General features: G+C 40.5%; 1 protein-coding gene across 1 annotated transcript in view; it reads right to left on the bottom strand.

The window, feature by feature from the left end:
• pcdh1a (protocadherin 1a) overlaps positions 1-24,147 on the bottom strand; it is an 86,150-nt gene extending 62,003 nt beyond the window's left edge. Inside the window, exons 1-3 of the mRNA XM_039676990.2 lie at positions 23,540-24,147; positions 18,249-19,068; positions 15,022-17,208 (exon numbers count right to left, since the gene is read on the bottom strand). Coding sequence (XP_039532924.2) covers positions 15,022-17,208; positions 18,249-19,040 — 2,979 coding nt within the window. The 5' untranslated portion in view covers positions 19,041-19,068; positions 23,540-24,147. The remainder of the gene's footprint in view (positions 1-15,021; positions 17,209-18,248; positions 19,069-23,539) is intronic.
• Between the last annotated feature and the right edge of the window lie 1,482 nt (positions 24,148-25,629).

Genomic DNA, 25,629 nt, shown 5'->3' with positions numbered 1-25,629 from the left:
AATTTCTAAACAGGTGGGAAGAAATCTAAATGACTGCAGAAAGTGATTGCAAACAAAGATAACGAGAGTACGAAAAACAAATGGAAATAGACTGTCTATTTTCAGGACTGGTGCTCTGGAGACTCTTGCCTTCGTGCCGCTTTCTCTAGTCTGATATTTTTAGATGGAAATTGGAGTGTGAGTATGACATTTTTTCGCATACCTAACAATTACGCCTTGGTAAATAAGGTGTGAGTAGTTCCTCATCTTCTGATAAGCCTTTAAAAATGTCAGACTTGGGGAAAAAAATAGGCATGTGCTGCACAGATTCCATTGGGCATGAATGTTTTGTGTACAGCTGGTCCACAAAATAGAATAGTTTGTGCTGTACAGGGGGATTTTGTAAATATGAATGGGGTAGCAGCTGAAGATTAAGGTACGGGTAAAAGTTTGATTAGAAATTGTGCTTTTATCTTGTGATTGGCATCAAAAGAAACCAAAAGACAGTCATCTGCTTTTAGAACATGATTAAATAAGTATAGCAATTCCGACCAATTTTGTCTGAAGTGTTCATGTATTAGCAAAGTAATGAAAACATCTGCCTCTCCAAGGTCTTTAAGGGCTGCAATAAATGCTGAAGAACCATGATAGTCTTACAAACAATCTAACACATAATTGCACGCCACAGTGAACACTAGATAATTTTAAAAGCTCGCTGAAACCCCTCTCAAAGGGGCCGAATCCAATCTCCAAAACTCTCCCATTTCATGCTATACTGCATTTTGGTATTGTTAATTACCTTCTATCATCCTTTTGAAAACAGCCAATATTTTTGTTTTTTTTTAATCTACCAGAGACTATCTTTAGCTACCACTCTTTTAGAGTGGGGGATATGGATGTAGTAGTCGTGTCAGGGTTCTGCCACTCCGGTGGGTCTGGACATTCATTCTTAATGTTTTGTCTATTGTTGCGAGCATGCAAGTTGAGTGTTCATTCCTTCACTGTGTGTTCTTGTCAGGGCTTGTGTGTATTCTTGTTTTGTGTAGCATGCGGCTTGTGAGGGTTTAGGGTGGTCATGTTTTCTGTGAGCACATGGTTTCTGTCATGTTTGTTGTACAATTGACTTGACCTCGCCCTCATTTTTATCTTATTATTAATTTAACACACCATGTCCTCCCTCGTTATCTTCCTAATTTTGTCCCTTATCATTTGTCCCTGTGTTCTTGTTCTTGTGCTAGATGTTGTTGAATATATCTGGTGTTTCCTTATTGTGTTCTGCTCAGCCCTGCCCTGCCTAGCTGTGTTGGTGGATCTTGTGTGTTTACCTACAGAGGTTTTTTTTTTTTTTTTTTTTTTTTTTTGCCATTTAAATAAATCCCATCATCTCCTGTGTTTGAGTCCTGACCTCAGCCCTTACACCAAACCTGACAATTTGGAGCAGATACTGGTGTGCCGCTAAGCGAAGCGCTTGAGCTGTGTGACGCGGTCGTGTGTTCCTGGTTATGAAGTGTAGAGGCTTTAGCGGACTGGCCCATCGCATTAGCGTTACCACGGTGAGCATGGAGAGGGGGAGATAGACAGGCTCAGTGAGCATCAGGGTGGCCCTGCTCTTCTCTTCTTATCAGCCTGCAGTGCTTGCAATCCCAAAAAAAAAAAAATGCAAAGAAGGGAGGGAAAAGCATAGAGAGAGAGAGAACAAGTGCAGATGTAGCCAAGCAATTAATAGTCGGCTTGCCTAGCATTTCAATTCAAAACTCAAGCAAAAATGTATATTAAAAGGATGGTAATTATAGATCAAAAAGAGCTTCCTCACCCACCCTCTAACCCGAACCTAAAATCCCATTTGGACAGGACCATATTATTTTAAATACATATTAAGAAGTCACTGCTGATATTAGAATATGTAATATAATATGCTCCCTTTCCATTTATTAATTGGAGTCTGAACTGAATTGAAGGTTTCTTGTATCTTAGCTCCATGTTTAAGACGTTAGGGTTTTTGAGCATCAAAAAGGCCATTATTATTATTATTGATAATAATAGTTTAAATAATTTTAATGAATAAAAATAGATTTATAATTTTTAATAATTGTATCCACAAGTTTCCGAGGGGCGCTCATGTAAAAAATAAAGTGGGTGAAACTTCCGGTGACGCGGAAGTAGCATTCCAATGGTATTTTGTGTGTTAGTTAGCGAAGAGGCTAGCTGTTTTTCGGATAATTATTTTACTATTTAAAGACGCAAATCTTTGTGAGAGATGTCGTTACGGAGCTCAGGGACAACATGTGCTGTTCGCGGTTGTATGTATAACCGGACTAAGCTGAAAACGAAATCACAGTGATCCTACCAACGACTGAAGTTTCCATCAACCTCCCAAAAGACAACGAATCATCCTGTGTACATTTGTTTAAAATCTTAATATTCTATAAACTCTATCAGCATGTGTTTGGTTGTTCACTACTGATGTTACACCTAAACTCAGGATCAAAGCCTGTGTTGACAGAATACCAAATGTGCCAGTTAATGTATTCAAGTAGCACATTCATTTATAATTTTGAATAAACTCCAAAGCACAATGACACAAAGTGTGTATTTTTTATTTTAATTGTTTGTCAGCTCACACAACTGTCTGTCAACATGCCTTGATCAGTATTGATTATTAATAATGTTATTATAATACTCCCAATCAACTACTGCGGAGGTAAAGGTACTGTTATTTCACCCTTTTGAATTTCGTTGAGGTTGTGTTCCCACATCGTTAGCTAGTTTGGATCGCTATAACTTGAATGACTGTCAACTGTTGAATGAACGAGTGTCAAGCATGTCAAGTAGCGCATTGTTTACTTCAAACCGGAAGTCGCGCCCACTTTTGACGCAAGGCCTCATGGGGCGTAGGAAACTTGTGGATACTTTTTACAAAAATATTACACATACAAATTTATTGAGGTGACATTATTAATATCTAAACATTTCAATTCAAGAAATGCGCACAAACCTGATGCAGACCTATTTCTGAATGAAGTGATTAGTGTTACTCATGCCACACATTGGGACCTTGGCCTTGGGCGATTTCTTCAGGGACACGCTGAACACAAAGGCATTCCAAAAAGAAGCAGACAAAGACAATATAAGCTGGAGACAGAGGGAAAAGAGTGACAGAGGGAGAAGAGGGGGTTAACGGCGGACAGCACTTTGAGGAGAAAAGGTTATGGTTCATTTGACACTGTCCGATTGGTTTGCCTTTTCCTCATAACAGCAAGCATTAATCCTTTTCCTAAACCCCCCCGATCAAAGTCCCCCCACTGGCATGAGTGCACCCACACACACACACACACAAACTCTTATTCTCTCTTAGCCTGAGGAGAAGCTTTATAGGAAATCCTCTATCCTGTTCTACAGAGCTTCTCGAGGATTCTTTTGATTATCTTTATCCTGGCCGAATAGTTTATTTAAACTCAATAACACTGAAAAGATCTTTGTTTTAAATGGGAGACAAACCTCGCATTCCACTGAGCTGGACAGCTGACCATGTCATGCTGTAGAGGAAGTACAGGACTATGGATGGGCCACAATGGTAGTGAGGTTGGGTGTGTAGATTTATATATTTACATATATATATATAAATAATGTTGTTAAATCCTCCTTGTGTTGAATAGCTTTAAATGTTGTTTTTTATGTATAGGTGTTGTTTTTAATATGTTTTAAGACAAACCATGTTCAAATTCAAAAGTCAACACCATTGCTGAGTATTTTATCCTTAAAACTGCAGTGAACCAAAGACAGTCTCGTGAAATAGTGGGGATGGGGCTAATTTTCATATTCATAGAAAAGCATAATAAATGTGACAAGGGTGTAAAGTTACATACAAGCTTTTTAAGGCATGAAGCATTTTTTTTCAACCAATAAATATTTAAATTTGTAATTTTGGTGATCAAATGTGAGGTTTAAAGGATACAATGATTGATTACTGGGAGACTTTAAAACATTTGTGATATACAAGTCAAGGTTTTCTTTTTCTATGAAACAGAGGTGGTAACAGGTAGAAATATTTTTTTTTTACTCCCTCTCCCTCCCTCTTATGTTCTCTTACTATATTGCTCTATCCTGCTGGGACTGAGATGGCTGTAGGATGTGAGAAAGGCCACAGCTGAGGTAGCAGTCTAGCATGCACAAACTTGTTTATTAGTATTGTGTGTCCACTCAAAGAGCATCTATGTGTAATGAATGGCAGAACACAGCATCTGCAATAAACTCTCTCTCCGTGTCTTTCAAATTCACTTCCAATGGAGCTTTAATGGTGTGACTGTCCAAACTACAATATTACCAATGGAATGTAGAGCAATTTCTGAATATAACACAATTATTTCTTCCTCACTTTCATGGTACACGGTCAAGCAGGTGACCCGCAGGCTGCCGGTTCAGACTCCGACTGGGAACGAATAGAGTGTTTTCCAGCAGCTAGATAATTAACCTGAATTCTTCTGTTTATCCAAGCGCATAATGGACAACTGAGAGCCATGTCAGCGACTGCAGATAAGGGCATCTGCTCTGCATTCTGATTACAGTCATAGAAATAACACTGATAATGATGTGTTATTATCATCAATTATCTTCTCATATTATGGAAACAGAAAAACATGAGTAAAAGAGATTGGATGTTTGTCTAATCTATGCTGACAGTGCAGCAATTGCGTGTTGTCTCTGTTGCCGAGGTTTGTGGCTTGAGGAAGCAAGGGCAAGGAAATCTCAAGCAAAACATGTCCACCATGGTGCGAGATGACAGAGCTAATGATGGCAATCCTCCTTTCTCAAAGGCCGTTTTCTCACCACCATTTGTGCATCAACTTTGTGGTTTTATCCCATTTTTTTTAGCTCTTTAATTGGATTTTGTCATCCTGACAAGCGCTTTTGGACAGACAATTATCACTGGTGCATTGTCCAGTGCTATCTCTGCCTCTCTTCTCAGTGGCTTTTGTGTTTAAACATGCCTTCTATCCAGATAAGAGCGTGAGACTGCCATGCAAATAATCATCTCTGAATGTGCTTTAGAGCACTCACACAAGAATCTCTTACCACAGGAAATAAAGGATTAGACTGCAGTGGACGCTCTCTCTGCGTGTCTCGTCTCTCGTTTTCTCTCTTGCTCTCTGTCACACCAGTTGGTCGTTATTAGTCAGACAAGCAGGGTGCGATTTACCTTGCCAGGGGGGTTGGGGTTTAGTATGCGTGGGATCTGGTCAATGTATCCCTGGCTCTGCTTAATTATTTTTTATTTACCCCCCCCCTCAAAGTGATCAGTGCTACTACACTAGTGGTGAGACGGATCAAAAAACTTATCACGGGTCCGTGGTTTGATTAAAGTCAATTTATTTTAAAATGCGCTACTTTGGCTGGCTCTACTATAGCTGTCGCAGCCTCTCTGTAATACCATTCAACTCAATGTCCCATCCATGGCGCAATCTGATTGGTTACACCTCACGAGTAATTGCCTATCAACACTTGCGAGACGGTTGCAGGTCAGTTGGGTAGTGGAGCAGCATATTACTGAAACGGGAATAAACATCACAATCCGATTATCTGTTTCTATGATGTCAAGCAGAGTTAGTGTCCCAGTCACACCACTGAGAATGGCCGAAATTACACATACTATGTTACACTCAATTGAGGCTAAAGCAAACGTTTTATTTATTTTTTATTACTCGCTCAATCTTGAGTGTCTGATGCGAGTGCTTTCAATGTTAAGTCAATGTAATGACGCGTTTACGCGCGTCCATGAGGCGAATTGACTACCGCAGATAATTCTACTGTGATGGTTTAACTTTGCAATCCAATCGTGTTCAGCAGAGACTGATAAATTTCCTTCATTTATGAATGGCATGTTCGTTGTGCATGATCACAGTTCATATGTGTGGGGGAAGATAAGCTATTAGAGTAAAAATATTGCGTTAGGCTACTTTGTGTTACTTTTTTTTTTCACAAATCACACCCTGCAGACAAGGGATTCCAACATTGTGGAAAATATTGGATCTGGATCAAGTATAGCCATGTTATTCAACACCAGTGACCATTTCTACAGGAGGGTGGGGGGAAAGATTCCGGAATCAATGTTGTAAGAAATATCATCCATTTAAATAGAAATCAACACCACATACACAGACCAATATTCAATTACAAATGTACTGTACCATTCCTTGATCCCAGGGGGATTTGAGCATGTTTCGCCACATCATCAAGTTGAACCTAAAAAGTTTATCTCGCAGACGACTACAACTGAAGACTGATTCTGCGGGGCTCTCGAAGAGCCGGCTTGTGTCTGAACGCATTCAGCGCTCATTTCTTTTCCCGCTAATCCTGGAATATATTCTGGCTGATGCTGTTGCTTTTGAGACTAATACAATTAGGCGCATCAGAACAATTCACATAGTCAGAAGCTCTTCCTTCTCACCCCATTTTATAGACTTATGCAATTAAGCCTTGTTCCTTTTACTGCCAACATGAAACAGCAGCAAACATAATTTCTGCCACTGCCAAAAAGCCAGAGAGAGCTCAATATTCATGAAATATTCTAATATCCTACCTTCCCAGTGGGGTGAAGACAGTGAGAGAAATAATGATCACTGCTCATGTCAGCCAGCAATAGCAAGAGAGAGAATTATGCAACAGCATATCTCCTCTGCACTTTTTTGTAGTTTCGCACTTTTTTTTACCGGTAAGTGGATTATTCTCCAATCCAGGACACAAGAAAATTAATGTTTTCCATCATGACTACGCATAGTTTTGAAGCCTCGGATATTAAACTAGGCCTTAAACACGCCTGCCGCTGAAGATGTGGGTTGAACAATTTCAGCATAATTGGTTTGCTGGTTTCTCCAAAACTGCACTATGTAGCAGTTCTCTTCAGGGGTAAAGCTAAAGAGTGGAAGATGTTATTAGGGCTTTTATTTTGACGGGGTCAGGAGTTGAGTCAGCTCGTTGACATCTCATACAAGCGAGGCCGTCTTGGGGCTGTCGAGGCGCTTGACTGACAAGCCACTGACGATGAATGTTGGATTTGAAGAATTTATTTAGCTCTATCTTCTTGTTTGTTGTGCCAGGGTGTGATGCATGATTGAGTCACTGACAGCTCAAAACCAGAGAATTAGAGCACCACGTCATGGCTGCAGGACTGTATCTTCATTTCCTGCCATTCTTCCTGTGCACAAAGCATGTCCTGTTGATTTCCAATGCAAATTGCATTCATGATAGGAGTATACTTGCAGTAAGTGAAATTAACAGTAGGTTTATAAAAGTCAAGCTCTTACCAAGTCTGCCCCCAGGCATCTTTTCTACAGTGACACGTATCATGACCAAATACGAAACCGCATTTTCTCTTGATAGTTTGTAACTTGCATTATATATGAATGAAGTGTCTGAATAATGAAACTTGATTGCAAGTGTAACAGCACACCATTGCAAGGCTGTTAAGGTGTGAACGCGTGTGTGAATGTATCTCTCTCTAATGGAACTTAATGGATTGTGTTCAGATCTCTACCACGTTAATAGTGTGAGATGTCTGAGAGGCCTTTGTCCTCTCTTCACTCTCTGCATTTGAAACTTTCCCCCGACCCACAGGCGAGACTGAGGCAAGTATCCACTAAACTGTTTCCTGTTGGATTTACAGAGTCAAACGCAAGTTTCTTGAAAATACAGTAAAATGGCTGCCAATTTTTGGGTTTCTTCCTCTCTGCCAAAAGCATCTTGGCCATGACTCTTCAGGTTGGTTCATGCTAGTTTTGTGCTGGTCAAGCTAGCTATGAAGCCTTGTGGGAAGGTCAACTTCCCAAACGTATATTATCACCGATCCTGGTGGTTTCCTCAGCGCTTGCTGAAATGAATTATTGTTAGCGAGATGACAAAATAAGATCTTCTTAGTCAGTCAAATATGAATATCATATTAAATAAATGGAAATATATGAGACTCAGGGAATCTTCAGTCTTCGGGAGACTGTTTGCCTTTTTTATTTACAGTGTCTTCCATTTTAATATCATCAATACTTCCACATAAGCCTCAGCAAATGCAGAGCTGTTGCCCATTTCTCCATGGCAACACATCGAACAGAGAAATGTGCTTCATAGTTATCATGCAAAGCCCATGACGAGGCAATTACATCATGCAAAAGTTGATTTTTCATCACTCCAAGAGAATGAGTCACTTCATTACTGACACCTCAGCAATCTGATTGGCCTTGTTTGCCTTTGAATGAGCAATGTAACTTATATTTGCACAGTGAAAGATAAAGCGAGACAAAAGCAGGGAGACAGAACACAAAAGACAGAACTAATAACGTCTCGGTTACATAAGTAACCCTATAAAATGGTAAATGGACTGCATTTATATAGCACTTTCACAGACCCAATAGCCACCAAAGCGCTTTACAATTTGCCTCATATTCACCCATTCACTCATTCATACCCCGACGGCAGCGTCAGCCAGCTCATCGGGAGCTGCTGGGGTTAGGTGTCTTGCTCATGGACACCTCAACACTTGGTCAGGTGGAACTGGGGATTGAACCACCAACCTTCTGGTTTATAGACAATCTACATGAACCACTGAGCCACTGCCGCTCCCGAAGAGAGAACAAGATGCTGCGTCAACCGTGTGGGAACGCCTCTGAGTGTGCAAGATCAATATCTTGTCTTGACAATACAAGAGTCAAACACTCTGTAAAGTCTCCACCAGCACATTCCAAAGACTTTCAATGAATTTAAGTTCTAGACTAAGAGGTGCCAATTCATGTGTGAAAAAGATTAGTCATGCTCCCTCCCAACCAACCTTTCTCAATTTGAGCCTCATGAATATTGGCTCATTTTTGGGTGAACTATCCCTTTAAAGACAATTCAAGACATTTGTTGGCATAGCCTAAAAAGAAAATAATGATGTTGTTGTATTTTTAATTACTTTTCCTCCCAATTGCTTTTTACACTGTATATCTACCAATGTTAAGGAAAACAAGTAAAACCACTCAGATGGGATAGAGGAAGACTGAAAGAAAGAGAATCATCTAAGATTTACAGCAGCAGGAGAGAAATGGCATAGTACATTATTGAGAGGAGCATTGGAGCTAAGCTGCTTATTGATAAAAGCACTAATCTGCCTGGCGGAAGGTAAAGGAGTCTGGAATGAGCAGTGATAAAATATTTGAGCTAAAGGCAATGCCATCAGGAAGCTGAGCCTCTACATAGCTTTACCTAAAGGAGCTTCTCGTTTTTTATTAAGTGTGATTCTGACCATCGGCGGCTCACAGAACGCGTTCCTGTCAGCAGTGAAATGAAACGGGGCACAGAATACAACTACCACTGCCTTTCATCTGCTCAGGCAAACAGCTAGAGAGAATTTCACTGCCTACAAGCCTGACACGATTATTACATAATTAGTCGATTGTGAATGTTGTGCAATTCCAATCACATTTGACCATCCGCATTTATTATAAGCTAATAAGCGTATTTTTTTTTTTACATTATTTTTATCAATATATCACCATAATGTATTATCGAGGTTGGCTGGGTTCCTGTGTTAATGAAAAGTGGACAGTAATGATCGCTTATATTTGTATGACAATTGTTCATGATTGTGTCAGCCCTCCCTATCTATATTCATCCTTATCGTAGCTTTCTCTTCTCATATCATAAGCAAGAATGTAATATGATGAAATCAGAGATGCTGTGCCTCCGGTGCAGTGAAAAAAAAAATGACATCGCTTCCTAGACACCCATGTAGAAAAATGCTTCTCAGACAACATTCGCATAAATCAGGCTCCTTGTGGTTGTGTGCAGAAATATATTTGGGAGGAAATGAATCTGACTGTGAACACTTGCATATTACCATAATCATTATCATTATTGTCATCCTCGTCTTCGACGACACTATCATTAGTTGCACATCTGTGTGCAGCTGTGGCGCACTGCGATTCGCTGTTGAACGGCTCAAGAACATCAGCCATCTCCTTCGGTGACAGAGAAACAGTCTCTTGCCTGTGAAGCACCTCCTGGGTTGGGGCTGTAATCCCGTTTAACAGGTAATCATTGGGATGTTAGATTAAAATCACCAATAAACCATATAAGGACTTCACCAGAGGCATAACGATTTAAGCAGGCCTTTCTACTACTCAAATCCCAAGTTTTTGAAAGAGTTTATGTCATTTTGAGATTTAGGTAGAGGGGAGAGAGAGACAGTGAGAGATGATCTAATTCTACTGTGTCAGTTCTGCAGGGCCCATCCCAGTGTGCTTGTCAAGATCATGAGAATCGATTAGCCCAAACTCAAAATGTCATGTCGGTCTCATTTATTTGAAGTAGGGATCCTACAGAGTTGTGATATCTAGTGAATCAGTTTGGCAGAAGAACCGGCTTGAACGTTCTAAAAATTTGTTGTTGGCCAAAATGTGGTTTGACTACAAAATGGCAAAGAAAAAAAAAATAAACTAAAGAACTTTGCAGTTATACAGTCTTATCACTACCGGACAAGATTACTCGTTTGGAAAATGTCTGCCCAGTGCACTAAATCCCTGAGCACTTGTTTAGGTCAATCGATTCTGAAGTGTCAGGCAAAACCAGTCAGTCCATAAGTGCCTGCAGAGACTTGTTAGTCCCAGAGGGACCCTCTCTGTACAAACAAGAATGCATATCTGACCCTTCCTGTTGTCTAGATAGCATCTTCCGTGTTGACACAAGTGCACCAGCTGTAGCTGAAATGGAATTGCCTTATTGTGCTAATTTCCCTCAGTATGAGTGATCTCGGTAGAATATCATTGCAAAGTATTCCTTGATAATTGCTTAGTTGTTTGCTCCTGCAGGCTGGAGGAAGGGAGGGTGCCTTGAAATCTTAAATTCATGTAAGTGCAGCAGTTGTCTTCACGCTGAGCATGAGCCTGTGAGGCCTTCGCACCTGACAGTAGATTGGTCCACCGAGAGGGAGCTGAGTGCCGGCAGTATTGTGCTCTAATGAGGAGCAGTCTGAGGGTATTATGGGCTGTATTCACTGAAGGGAGATCTGAGAGGGTGCGTGCCAGGTTTGAGGTTTACGGCTGCATTCTGCTATGGATATTAGCCAGAGCTGGGTTGAGCAGATGCTCAAAATGTGGGGTTCTGGGAAGGGCCTTGAGGCAGCCTCCATAAAGGCAGGGCTGCTTCACAGAGAGAATATGTAAGTGTGAGCAAGAGATGAGCCATACAAAGAGCAGGAGGCTCTAAAGGTACTGAATATATCTTGGTAGTACCAGGGCTGATTTGTGGCCACTCTGGATTCGTTAAATAAGGTGCATAATGTACTAAAGTGAAGAAAAAGAGAGAGAAGGAAAGAATGCTCTGTAGAGAGGCAACATTTGTATGGTAGATCCTCTTATCGAAAAGCTTCGCTTGCCAGAGAATATATGTGTGGTAGATATGACGATAGGGAGATGGAGTGGAGATAGCAGGAAAAGGCTTGGCTTGGAGCTATTTTTCAGCTACAATGCTTTGGTAGCCTTCACTTCACTGCTTTTACTTAGTTTTGCCATCCCCTGGATGGTAAAAGCAGTCTTGACAGAGTAAGGGTGAGCTGAATCGTATAAATCTTATATCACAGTATGAGAAATTGTTGCTGTCTGAAACATACTATATGTATTGTCTGAGTGTATCACAATACTCATTTTTGCTGGGAAATCAAATAAAAAAAATGGATTAGTGAATTGAAGGTGAAGTGTGAAATTTCTGCACCATTAGCTGCATCACACATAATTGCAATCGGTTAAAGCGACCCGACTGGCCTGGATATAATACAATGGCTGAACAAATATGTTTGGGAGAGAAGTAACCCGTTTGTCCAACCAGTAAGGCAGTGTTTTAAACTTGTTAAGGGAAAACATTGTTATTGGAGTTGTGTTTGAAAAAAACTATTTATTGTATGTGTAGATTTTACAATTATTATTGACCAATTTATTGGTCTAAATAATTTATTGCCTTTAAATGCTCCGCTTTAACTGTGTGAGCTGAAGCGGTTTGTTAGAGATTTGACTCAAACTCCAAAGCATCCTAAACATATTTAATTAATCAGACATATCTAAATAGAATATTACACCTACTGTAACATCTGCATGTAACATCTTTGTGAATTTGTGCATTAGCATTAATTGCAAGTCAGAATGTGAAAGTCAGTTTTGAATGTAGGAAATTTTTGTGTCATTTAGGAAATTTAATTTATAAAATAGATGTTAATTTCATTTACGTTTAAAAAGTATAAATAAAAAAGAACAGTGCAACACTGTGACTCCATCTAGCTCAATTCTACAGCAAGTAGAGACACACAACGGGAATCAAACTGTTTTACGAGTGTTCTTTCAACGCACTGGTTTTTGCAAGGTTAAGAGATGTGTTTCCCTAATTAAAGCACACCTCAAAATCGAACCCGAATCCCTACCTCCCAATCCTCCTCCCTCCAGTTGGAGATGAAGGGCAGCCCATGGTAAAGAGAGGGGAAAACGGATTGTCATCTCCATCTAATAAGGCATTTTAATTTAAGCAAAGATTTACAGCTTCACAAGCTCTCATCACGCCCATTTAAAAATAACTGGGAAGGTCTCTCCCTTGATCCCGACTGTGCGCTAATGTCTCTCACTCAAGGCTGTTCCGGAGCATCACTAAAAAAGGTGTTAGATCTTTGCCATGACCAAGCTAATTATCAGCACTGTACTGGATAAATCCATACAGTCCCCTCGGTAACTGTCACACAGTCTAACACATTTGGAGGTTATAAGGAGCGAGTTTTGGGAAGATCCATGAACTGTGAAAGACACATGCACAAACACACCACACAACAACACATTTAAACAAATCTCTCCTCACGGAGTCAGGCCATGCCCCTGTGAATTGAGCATTGAGTTTTATTTTTCACACCTCAGGATAACTCTTTCCGAACAAACAAACTCCTCTTAATGAGGTTTTTTACGGACCAGGAAGGAAATCAGTGAAGCCAGTCATCACGCTCAATCCTCACTGGCAATAAACGGCAAACAAGGCCACTGTGTTTACACTCATCAGAGCTTAAAGTGGGAGAGCTTGAGCCGAGACTGTCAAACGCACCTGAGCGCATTGCCACATGCATGAGTCATGTGAGTGTATTGCCATTCACTCTGTCATGCTCCACTCTGCACATCTGTCACTCAGTTTGGCTGAGATTTTAATTTTTATTTTGGTCAATCTGTTAAGCCTGATGTGGGTTTTGCATGGGATGTAGGGGGTTTCCTCACAAGTTCACATCTGGCAAGAGATGTCACATGATGTCAACATCTGCCCCTTGTTTATATGCCTATCAGTTAACTCTCACAGATACAAATATTCATTTATGTATTGCATGTCATCAAGCGGGATTCTGATCAAATAGGCTGACTTGCTGAAACCAGTACACACACTAGTGTTGTCAAAATATTCTGTACTTCCAAGTCAGTATTAAAAAAATGTAAACGTCATGGTACCAAGTACCGGTGAGACATGGCGACCAGCAGCACTGCTGATGTGGTGGCTTTAAATCCACTTGTCACTTCATGAGAATTTACCATTTCATTTGATAAAAACTATCGTCATATCATACTTGCACAAAAACTCAAATGTCTTTGCGGCAACCCATCAAAATAAAGTTTGGTTTAACTTAAAGAAATTGACAGAAATAATTATTTTAGGCTACTGTACAATATATTTAACTATGTCTCCATTAATTAATAATACTACTACTAATAATAACAATAATATTGTGTGTATATAGAAGGTTGCTTATTTTTCACTTTTTCATTTCTCAATATCATCAATATTTTCATTTAAACAGCATGTAGCCTTCAATGCTTTAATAAATTTACCGTCATAAATAATAAAGTCATTTAATTGATTTTTTTTTTTTAAATAGTTCAATAAATTGGAAAAATAGTTCAAAAAGATTTTGCTGTGGTACCGAAATTGGTACCGTAAAATGGAATTGGAACCGACAACTGGAATTTCGGTACCGTGACATCCCTAACAAACACAGGAACACATTCACTCAAAAGCATTACATGAGTGCATGCAGAAACCTAGAAGTACACACACACACACACACGCACACACACACACACACACACTCACTCACAAACAATACACAGCAATGCAGTACACTCTCCATAGCTGGAGTCTATTGTCACTTCCATGCCATATGCTGTCCATCACGGTGTGGGAGATGCCGTGGGTAACTGTTCTCCCCAGTCAGTGAGTCTGCAAGGCCTGCACTCACCCTGACTGTCATCTAGCATCTGCTGGCTTTATCAAACATCAGACTGGTACTGACGGAGTCAGGACCCATGTGCCCTTGCTTTCCGTCTCCTCTGCCCAGTAAACTTTACTACCACTCTCACCGGATATTATAGTCATTTTTAAATTTCTCACATTTCCCCTAAATTCACATCATCAATTGCTTTACACGGAAATTAACATGCTGAATGGTTCAGATTGAAATTCCATCTGAGCCAAAGAAAAATGGCTTTGGACTTGTTCAATAGCAGCAGGTCAGATGGGCACCTCTCACTGGGTAGATTACATTAAAAATCAGAGAAAGCATGAGCTCTAGCAAATATGGCCATTTTACACTCAACCACACTACACTGTACATCAGGTAAAATGAAATAATTTCATGACTGAACCTTTGTAATAGTCTATTCACAAAGTAAATTGAAGTGCATCTTCAGATAGTGAATTGGTGTCCAGAGTACATATACAAGGAGCATAATGTAACACAAGAGTCATTTTTCATTTTGACATCTTTCAAACAGACAGATTCTTGTATGTCAAGATGATCTTTTCACATTATACACTGGGAATTCAGCGAACACATTTATCAAAATGAGAATAATATTTAGTGAATACTGTATATATATATATATATATATATATATTTTAGCACAAGTACCATTCTAAACAATGTTAGACCGATTATAAGTAATTGCAAAACCCATTTTTTTCCCAGTACCGCATAATACACATAAAATCAGAAAAAGATTTTGGTACCGTTTTTGTGCTGTATTTTGGTGGATTGGTCTTGTAGCTGTAATCCGAGTACTGGTCTGAGCCGGTGGAGTTGTCATCACCACCTGTCCCCACAAAGGTGTTGGCAGCAGGGAGCTCCTGGACAACCTGATGCTTTTGGGAGGCAGATGGGGACTGGGCCTGGAGCTGGATGGATGGCAATGGGGAATTGGAACGGTAGTGCCTGCCTAGGTCAGGGCTTCCAGGTGGATATGTCAGAGGCAAATGGATCCTGGGGCTGTCATTGACCCCATCAAGGTTAAATTTCAGACTCTTCTGAAGGCTGACTTCCTCATCCTCTCCAAGAGGTTTAGGTGACTTTGGTGGCTTACCTTTTTTACCCTTTCTCCCCTTGCCACTTTTTGGCCCTTGCTTGGGGGCATACAAATCTTTGGTCTCCTTCTTGCCAGCCTGATAACCACTCTTTGCTTCTCTTTGGAGCCGATGCCTGATGAAGACCACCACAACAATCACAGTGACAACTCCCGCCACTCCTGCTAAACTGCCATATACAATGTTGCTTCTCTGGGCAGCCAAACCATAATCTGGGTCACCTGCAATGTCCATGTCCAGTGGGGTGTACAAGCTATGCCCCACAAGTGCCTCCACATGACTTACATTAGCAATGGTTTCATTTACGTAAATGTGTACCAAGGCAATAGCATGGCGGGATGGTTTGCCTCTGTCGCTCACTTTTACCACCAGTCGATGTAGACCACTATGTTTTCGAGTTAGTTCCTTTGTTAGTGTGATCTCACCATTAGATGGAGAGATGTAAAAAAGGTCATGTGGATTTCCCCCAGCAATGCTGTATACTAGCTCAGCATTGGAACCAGAATCAATGTCCTCTGCTTCCACCACTTCTACAACACTGTCTGGAGCAGCCATGGGAGAAAGACGCATAAAGGATGAGTTGGATGGCTTAGTGACAACCGGTGCGTTATCATTCTCATCGAGAACATTGATGGTCACTCCAACGTATGATGACCTGGGTGGATCCCCTCCATCTACAGCTTTCAACCGGAATGTGTAACTGCTTTCTTTCTCTCTGTCAAATGAAATACTGGACAGAATAGTGCCAGTACCATTCTGGATCACAAATTTGCCCACATCCGGTTCCACAGAAAGTTGCACTTGAGCATTCTCTCCCTCGTCCATGTCCTGTACTGTTACCATACCAACAGGGCTAAGAGGTGGCATGTTCTCCAAGACTGAGAAGCTGTAGCCACTCAGCATGAACTTAGGATCGTTGTCATTCCGATCAAGTACTTTGATTACAACTGTGGCAGTACCCCTGTGATTCGGAACCCCTTTATCAGCTGCAGTAACACGGAACTCATAGCGCTCCTTGTGCTCGCGATCAAGAGGGCTTCGAGCACGTACTTCGCCTGAGCTGGGGTCAATCTCAAAAAGCCCCCTTGTTGAAGAGTCCGCAATAATGCTGTACACAAGCTCTGCATTAGTGCCACTGTCTGCATCAGAGGCAACTACATCTACCACCTTTTCTCCTGGTTGGTTCTCCTCAGCAAACTCAACTTCAAACAGGGCTGGTGAGAAAATTGGGGAATTGTCATTTGTGTCAGTGACTTGGACTTTCAGCGAGTTAGTGCTAGACAGAGCTGGATTGCCTGAATCCACTGCCACTATCTCCACCCGGTAGTCCCTAACTCTTTCATAGTCCAGGGGTGTTGTGGTCTGCAGAAAGTACTTCCTCTTGTTGTCAACTGATGAATCACTGGCTGGCCGAAGCTGGAAAGGAACATCACCTGCAACCACACAGGTCACCACGGCATTCTCTCCCTCATCCTTGTCTGAAACCTGTACCAATGCCACTGCTGTACCAACTGGCATATCCTCTGAAATGTTTGCCACTCCATCACTATGGGTCACAAGACCAATGCCTCGAATCTCCACTGCTGGTGCATTGTCATTCTGGTCCATCACATCAATAGAAACATACGTTTTAGAACTTTTGGGTGAGGGACCTTTGTCTCGTGCAACAACGTAAAATTTCAAATTGTTGATCTCCTCACGATCCAACGGGCCTTTGACATATATGATGCCTGATGAGCGGTCTATCCGGAGCAGTTTTGGCACAGGATCAATTGCCTGATGTAATGTGTATTCAATCTCGCCATTAGGACCCATGTCTGAATCATTAGCCCTCACCTGCAAAAGAAAATATGAAATACATTGGAGTGAAATAAAAGAGAATATGAAACAACAATAACAACAAAATAGATATTACACATAGTCAAGACAATTTACAAAAATAGGACAACACTGCAAAAGAACATTCATTAGACACTGGGCATTAAATATTGGGTATTTGAACAAAGGGAATCTATTTATATCACAAAACTGGGAACATAGTCAGAGTATTGCATAACAAGATTTCTGGGACATAGGCTATCTATAGAGAGTGGGGTTCCTTGAAAACAAACGAAAGCATCGTTAGCCAACTATGGTCGCAAGTTGGTCGCAATTTCCATTGAACTCTATTGGTAACGACGGAACTTGCGACCATAGTTGGCTAACGGTGCTTTCGGGAAACGCACCCCAGATCATCAGATCATCACAATAATCTCTTTCAAATGAATCTATAATAGTTTATAGTAATTTATCTACTTGTTTATTTTTAACCAAATGAGTGTGTTATGCGATGATCAAAATGGATTATTCTAACCAATCTTCCCTCAGCCCAATCTGCTGCCACTTGAGTCTCTGCTGTGTCAATGTGTATTATAATATATATATATATATATATATATTATTTTAACATAATGTCTGTATTATAGCAAACTTGTACACTGTATTTATCAACAGGATTTTAAGAGATATACTTTTTATATTTGTATTGTTCACTGAAATAATCTTATTGTGGTTTTTTTTTTTTTTAGGTAGAAAATTTTAAGATCTGTCAAGGGACAGAGGATGAAAAATAGCCTTTGGGGTAATTCTTGTGCATGTGCAGCAATGTTAATTAATGTACACTGTCCCTGTCAAATAAATAAATAAATAATTTTAGAAAGTGAATGTGGTAAGTCAGGCCCCGCTCCATTAATGTAAAGCATCAAAGTGAAGAACAGACAGCTGGGAGGTTGGGACAGCAGTGCTCATTAACATTTCACACTCAGACATGATGCAATAGACAATTTATCTTGCCTTGTTTGGATTTAAAGGTTGACTTAGCATGTTTGCCATTTTACCTGTAACACGGAGTGACCGATCGGGCTGTTCTCTGCAACCTCTGCTTCGTAGGAGGATTTTTCAAATGTGGGTGCATTGTCGTTGGCATCAGCAATGACAACCCTCAGCAAGGCACTGCTGTAGCGAGGTGGATTGCCTCCATCCACAGCTTTGATGGTGAGGTCATAGGAGTCCTTTAGCTCTCTATCAAGACTTCCCAACACAATGAGTTGAGGCAATTTTTCACCTCGGTCCTCTGCAACTTGCAGACCAAAGAGTGTTACTGCCTCTGGTCCTGCCGTTAAGGTGTAGTCAGCTACTCCATTCCTCTCTGTATCTTTGTCAGTGGCCAGTGGAATTGAAAAGAGTGACCCCATGTGGGTGTTCTCTGGAACTGATAGGGTAAGGACAGGTGAGGGGAATTGTGGTGTGTTATCATTGATATCCTGCACTTCAATCCTTCCCTCTATCAGCCGTGGACTCTGATTTTGAATAAGGTCTGTGACGGACACCTCAAACTCCAGAAAGCAGGGCTTGCCTTTATTACGACAATCCTTCAGTGTCTCTCTGTCTATGGGGATCTCAGTGGTAAAGATATCTCCGGTTTTTCCATCCACCCGCAGATAGGGAGTGCCCACCTCCAGTTTGTACAGGTGTCCAGTGTCTGGTAGCCCCTGGTCAGCTGCCAGACTGCCAATCAGTGTGCTCGGAGGCTGTTCCTCATGTATGCGGTATAGAATGCCACCCACCGCACCACTCAGCAAGTCCAGTGACAGTCCCCACAGCAGAAACAACACCACAGGGAGATCCATTGGGCCCTCGGAGAGGTAACACCTCAGTCTGCAAAACAGTGAGAAAAACATGTTAAATCATAAACAAGTGTGTCATACGGTACATACGCTAAAACAAACATCCTTTTTACTTTTATTTTAACTTACTTTACTGTCTGTGGACTAGCCATGGGTGAAACAGAATTCACACAGCACACAGTTTTGTGTGCACATTGTGAGCACTAAATCCAAGGCTAAGAGTTGTAAAAGCTCTCTGGAAAATGGCTCTTCCCCCGACACCACTAAAAGCATCCTCTCTCATTATCTTACATTATTTATCATCCTCATTTTTGAGCAGACAATTACTTGTATGTGATGAAAGAAAACGAAGGCCTACTGTACAAAGTCGTTCATAAAGGTGTCTGAAACCATGTTAATGTTTTCAACTTCAGCCAATGATTTACTAGCATAACTGCTACAACAATGCTTCTTTGCTTATATCTGGAAGTTAAATCATCCCTATTAATATCACACAGGAAAATGTTAATTAGCACCCTTTTGAATGCCTGTCCAAGCTAAGCTGCTTTTGAAAATTAATGATTTAGAACACGTAATAAGACGCATCTTAATGGGCTTTTTAATAAGGAGGTACGGGTTACTGTTAGGCTCAAAACAACAGCTCAGAAAGCTTTGTACTATTTGTAACATAAATTAAACCATCTTATACGCAGTTTTTAATGCACTTTCCTCAACACACCCTTAAGCCAATACATATTCACAGCCAGTGATGGGGCTATTATTTTGGATGACTTCACTCTAATGAAGGTTACACTCATTTGATTGGCCCATAACGTCAAATAGGCAGTTTCTCAATGCAAAGTGCTGATGAGACAAAAGGTACTAAGAAGACTGCTAACACAGCAAAGGAACCATTCAGCATCACAGAAAGTAGCTGAAAGATTTCCCTCGGAAACACTGGTATATTAAGACGATGCACTCCCAGGTCACAGGGCACCTAAAGGCCAGCCCTTAACTCAAAGTACAGATTTACTTAAGACAAAGGAAAAGTATCTTTCCTTTAAAGGCTCACAAGTTTCAGGCTAATTTACACACTGTAATTCTCATGTTTGATTTTCAACCTGCTAGGCCACCTCATTAATCACTATCCTGTAGTTTAGCATATGCTTTGATCTGTATTCCCCTCGATTCAGGTTTCTCTCCTTTTTAAGCACCGAATGGTTTCAGAGTTTCATTATTTTCGGAGATGTTGTGCCTTTATAGGACAGTGGTTTCAGCTGTGGCACTAAATGCTGTGGCTATTAGAGACTCTATGTTTATATGCAAAACATCCATGTAACGTCTAAAATGGAGCACGAGTCAAAACTGAATCGATACTTGCAAGCAGCCATGATCCAAAGGAAAGTAAATAAGTGTTATACAAAATAGCTAAACACAAGAATGCATAGAAATCCAATCAAAAATCCAATTCCTCTGTATCTGTTAAGATTGAGAGTGCTGCCTATTGATGCACTAATTGGCCAGGTATTGATGTGTCCTCTTTTTGCATTTGCAGGGCAGCCTCCTGTCGATTTAGCTGTGCTGATAGTGTATAGGGTAAAAACATGATTAGGGACTGTGGCATAAATTCTGTCAGGTCCATTAAGTCAAGAACACACGTGACAATAAATGATGAGGAAATTGTGTTGAATAAATTGCAATTCATGGTATGGCTCTGTTCAGGGATTCCTCTGACCTTTCATGAGCACCATGGGATAGCAGAGAGTCAGAGGACAGCAGCAGCATTAGGGAACGCTCACAGTTTAGTACTGGGAGAGCAGAACTATTCCCCCATGTGAACAGAGCAGCAACGATGACAGAAAAGCAAATGCCATGTTATACACAACAAAGAGGAGCTGGGGAGGAGGTGGGTTGCAGAGAGCGAGGAGTTAGGAGCAAACTGAATCTGCTTTATAGGGCGCCCTGATTTGAGTGTAGTCATTAGCGGCGAGGGGAGATGAACAGCAGATGCGCGATCGTTGATGAGATCGTGTAGTCCGCCACTAGCGTTAGCAGCATCTTGACTACCCGGCAAGCCAGAACTGACGCTGACGCTCAATGCACTGGCAATAACTTGCACTCATGGCAGTGGGAAGGTGGACCCTAGAAATGTGATTAGAGTTGAACATTGAATCTACTGCTATAGAATAGATGCGTGAAAATACTCATAACGGTTAGTTTAGTATATATTGGCTCATACTTTATGTCCTAAGAAAATGCCATTTTGCAGCTTGTTGGTGCATTTTATTTTTTTTATTTTTTATGAATTTATAAACCTAAAATGCTGCAAATCATTGGCTAGTGCATGTATTTGTAACCACAAAATTTAAACTGAATAGAAATCCACTGACGCTGCACTGCCCAACAAAGACAAAGCACAATAACCACACATTTTGTCAAAAGTGGGTTATGTCTGAAATTGGGTCCCTTAGTCTGATCTGTCCTCTGACAGACAGGCTTGGCTGAACTATCCACAGATTCATAGAAAACTTTGAAGCTATTTCCTCAGTTCCAGTGTTCCATTTGATCTATTTATTGCATTTTGCATTTGTAGGGTGGTTCACGGGGAAGCGAGAACATTTTGTAAGAGAAATGTGTAAGGGGGAGGTTCACTTGCTAGCTTGCTTCCATTGAAATGTTGTAGAAGCCATTGTCATGTTTTCACTTCCTCAACAACCATAATAAACTGACACAGATTCATACATGAATCCAGAAAATCATAAAAATAATATTTAAAATGCAACACACGGCAACCCTCTTTACATAAGAGACTCTTCAAACACCCCAAGAGCATAAGCACTTAATCTCATCCTGATAACAGTCTACAAACACTCAACAAACTATTTAAGGGCTGTTGATTTTCAACCATTTAGAGTGCCTCATAACCAAAAGGTTGTTATAATATCTCTGAACTCAAGTTAGTACCAGAAAACATGTGGATGAAAACATTAAATGTACAGTCTGTTTCAAAGACATCAGCTGGTTCCACGCAGTGTAGAGGCAAAGAACAGAACGTATGCTCACTATGGACGGTCTCCCTAGTGAACGCTGGTACACCTAAACAATCTAAGCGAAAAACAGCCAAATGCAGTCCAGTGTATCTCAATCTCACACAGAGCTGAGAATATTCAGAGGTCTGTTGAAATTACAGAACAAGCGCTTTCTGACTTGTAATTCCAAGCCTTGCTTACACTGCACAATATACCTGCAACAATTTTAGAAATTTACATGGGTGAACTCCACCCTATAAACAAGTTCGGAAGTCGTTCTCGCTCTGCTCTTGAGACGAATAGTTCATGCAGACATTTTACTTTCCCTGAAGTATTGTGACCTTTTATTTTTTAGCAGTGCTGTAAATCATCTGTTATCACATTCATTCAGGTTCAACAGGTTTAGCATTTCAGCTCAGTCCAATTAAATCAGTTACCCATATTTGTCGGACAAATGCTGTGGGATTTTACAGACTGAATTCAGCAATGAATGTTTAAGATTATACACTATTTTCTTTTTGGAAGGAAAAAAAAATATTTATGGACCAACAAGTTTTGGACCAACATGTGATTTTTTTTTATTTTTTATATCCTCTGCATAAGGTCATTAAGAATAGTATTTCTTATTTGATAACTGCAAAATATTATTTTTGTAATGTTATTGATGTAGGCTATGCAACACAGTATATGCAACAATTACTAAATAACAACAATAATTAATATTATCATCATCATCTTCTTGGGGATATGAAAGGATTCTTTATTTATTGATTAATTATTATTATTTGTATTTTAAACCCCATTTTTAGATACACATCATCATCCTTTCCTTCGAGCTCAGAGAGGGTTGTGGGTGGAGATGGTGGAAGGGGGAATCCTGTAATCAGCCTTACAGGGATTTGACCAAACATTGATCCTGCTGTTGACCCAGCCAACCCAGGTGGGCGCTCCACTGCGATTTCCTTTATATCTGCAGCCTTGTTGAATACAATCTAACCCTGTGCGGCTAGATGGCGAGATTTTAAACGACAATAATGTTATAGCCTACATGACATGTAGTTGCGCGCAGCAAACAGTAGCCTGCATTCAACTGGTCGTTCGTCAACTATCTTTATCGCAGCTGCATGACGAATAAATGTTCTGCAGCTTAATGCGTAGTAAGATATGCAGAATCGTGTAATGCGCTATTTAATAAGATTCCTGAGTTCGCGTAGCGTCGACTAAATCGGTAACAAGTGCCATTTGATTATTTGTATAAACATAAGCAGCCCGATTGATTCTGAAAAATATAAACGTGTGGTCAAAATATCGAAATAAGGGCTCGAGTCGCGCGCACAAATAACTGACATCAATTATCTTTCAAAACGCCTGTAGTTTCTGCAATGGCATATCGCCTTGGTGTGTCGATAATTTTAATGTGACCCATCGTCATATACCTTCCCCTCAGCTTTAGCTATTAATTGTCCAGTGGTGACAATAAAGTTCGTTGCCTACCTTCGTCGATCACTTTTTTTTTTCCTGCCAAGACAGAGGCTTCTCGTCTGAGGATCAACTACAGATGTTTCCTTCGAGATTACACGGACCAAACACCTGATTTAAAGAATCCACACATCAAGAAAACATCAAATCCTTTCGTTGGAAAACAATCCATAAGTAGCCGCGCTATTTTCCACGCCATTCCCACGACTCCGCGTCAGTTTGATAACGTCGGCACTCATTTAAGTGTTGATGAACTAAAAATGATGGCTGTTCAAATGTCTTTGCTGTTGTTTCTCAACACAGAAACGGTTCGAGCAGCTTCCCCCGTTTCAGTCCATAAATCCTCAAACACTCGTTTTAGGTGAGTGCAGCTTCTCACAAAATTTGATAGTGCTCCTCGTTATTCTTTACGGAATGATACCATAATCTGACGAAAATAATGTAGAAATGTACATGGAAGAACGTATGGATTCAGGTTTCCCCCCTTCGCTTTCCTCAGAAGTAGACTATCAACGTAGTTTTGGCACAAGGTTCTTCTCCGCACAGGGTTAATCCTGCATTTCTATGCATGTGAGAGAGTGAGTGGAGAGATTTCTCAGCACCGCGCGCTGTTCCCTTCTAGAGGCGCGCGCGGACGGACGCGCAGAGCGAGAGGAGGTGGGGCTCTCGCGCGCCACAGGCTGTTTGATGAAAAAGGCACAATTTGGTTAGGAAAACAGTATAATTGTTATAGCCTAATATACATTTAACATATCTGTTTTTATTGTGTTACATTGCTTCCTATTAGCGTTTTTTTTAGAGTCGGAATATTTCAATGAAATTGTCAGAAGCGGTTCACAAAACCAGAATCTAACTGAATCGGTCTGAACAGTTTACGAGTCACTATTACACTTTCAACAGGGATTTCTCTTTCAACCGAGAAATCATGTGGTCTGAGTTTTGGACTAAACTAAAGATTTGACTGATGGGCCTAATTAAAGCGAGTTACTTGCTGAAAATCAAAAATATGAAATGTAAAATTTTAATTGGCAAATGCATTTTTCTATTGCCTATTTTAATGAACTGAGTTGGTTGTAAGGAAACCGTTTTAGAGAACATAGCAGGGACAATGTTAGCGAAAATGAACCATTTACTTCATGTAAAAAATAAAATAAATAATAATAATAGGCCTAATTAAAAATAAACACATGATTATTGCAGTTAAACCATGCAACCATAAATTCACCATAACCATAAGTTCAACCATAGTATTTGTAAAGCAACTGCGGTTATCCTAATGCTAATCAATCAATGTAGTAGGCTAACCAAAAAACATGGAGCCTACTATATACACGTTTAACAGTAAACCTGTTGTTGTTGTTGTTGTTGTTTTTTTTTAGCTGGTAGATTCGCCCGCATAGAGATGAGTTGGGTCATTTTAGCAAACGTCTGTAGTAGCCTGTTTGTTTTTCATTTAATGAGTTATTAGTTTTAAAGGGGTGGCTTCAAAGTCTTTACGCACTGAAACCCTTCTAAGGGTCACCCACAGCAACCCCACAGAGCCCTGCTCGTTGTGTCGTTACTTTCTCGTGCGTGGATCATAATCCTGAGCAATTGGGTCGTAAAATGTGATGAGTATTGATCGAGTTGGAATCGCATCCAATGAACAAATACAGTTTGATGCATTCAACAGTTGAGAGCCAAGCGCTCTTTGCTCTTTTGGCGCCACCCACGGGCGTTTAAAAGTACACACGACTGGCAAAGCGTGTTCACGTTGCCTGTAAATCTACCCGATAAATCCACTCCCCCATCGCCCCCGCGCGCACATACACACACAGAGCCGCTGTTGTTGTTCTCATGTTGGAAACAGGATGCTAGATTGTGTAACAGTTTTTGTGAAGAGAAAGACTAGAGCTCATCCATGAATATAGCCTACTGTATAAAAATGAGAACACATAGAAATGAATGGAGATGTAGTGGTTCAGCTGCATGAATGAATACCCTCTGCAACAGCAGATTGGAAACATCTACTGCATCTGCATTATGTAGGCCTCTTTCTTTAAATTAGGGTGAGTGGCTGTGCTGAACTGCATGCATTTACATGCAACCAAATGAATCAAATACTC

This window comes from Pimephales promelas, chromosome 23 (assembly GCF_988280905.1).
Source record: "Pimephales promelas chromosome 23, fPimPro1.hap1.1, whole genome shotgun sequence".
Taxonomy (NCBI): domain Eukaryota; kingdom Metazoa; phylum Chordata; class Actinopteri; order Cypriniformes; family Leuciscidae; genus Pimephales; species Pimephales promelas.
Note: the sequence above shows the minus strand (reverse complement) of the source record. Positions and strands in the feature narration are given on the sequence as shown.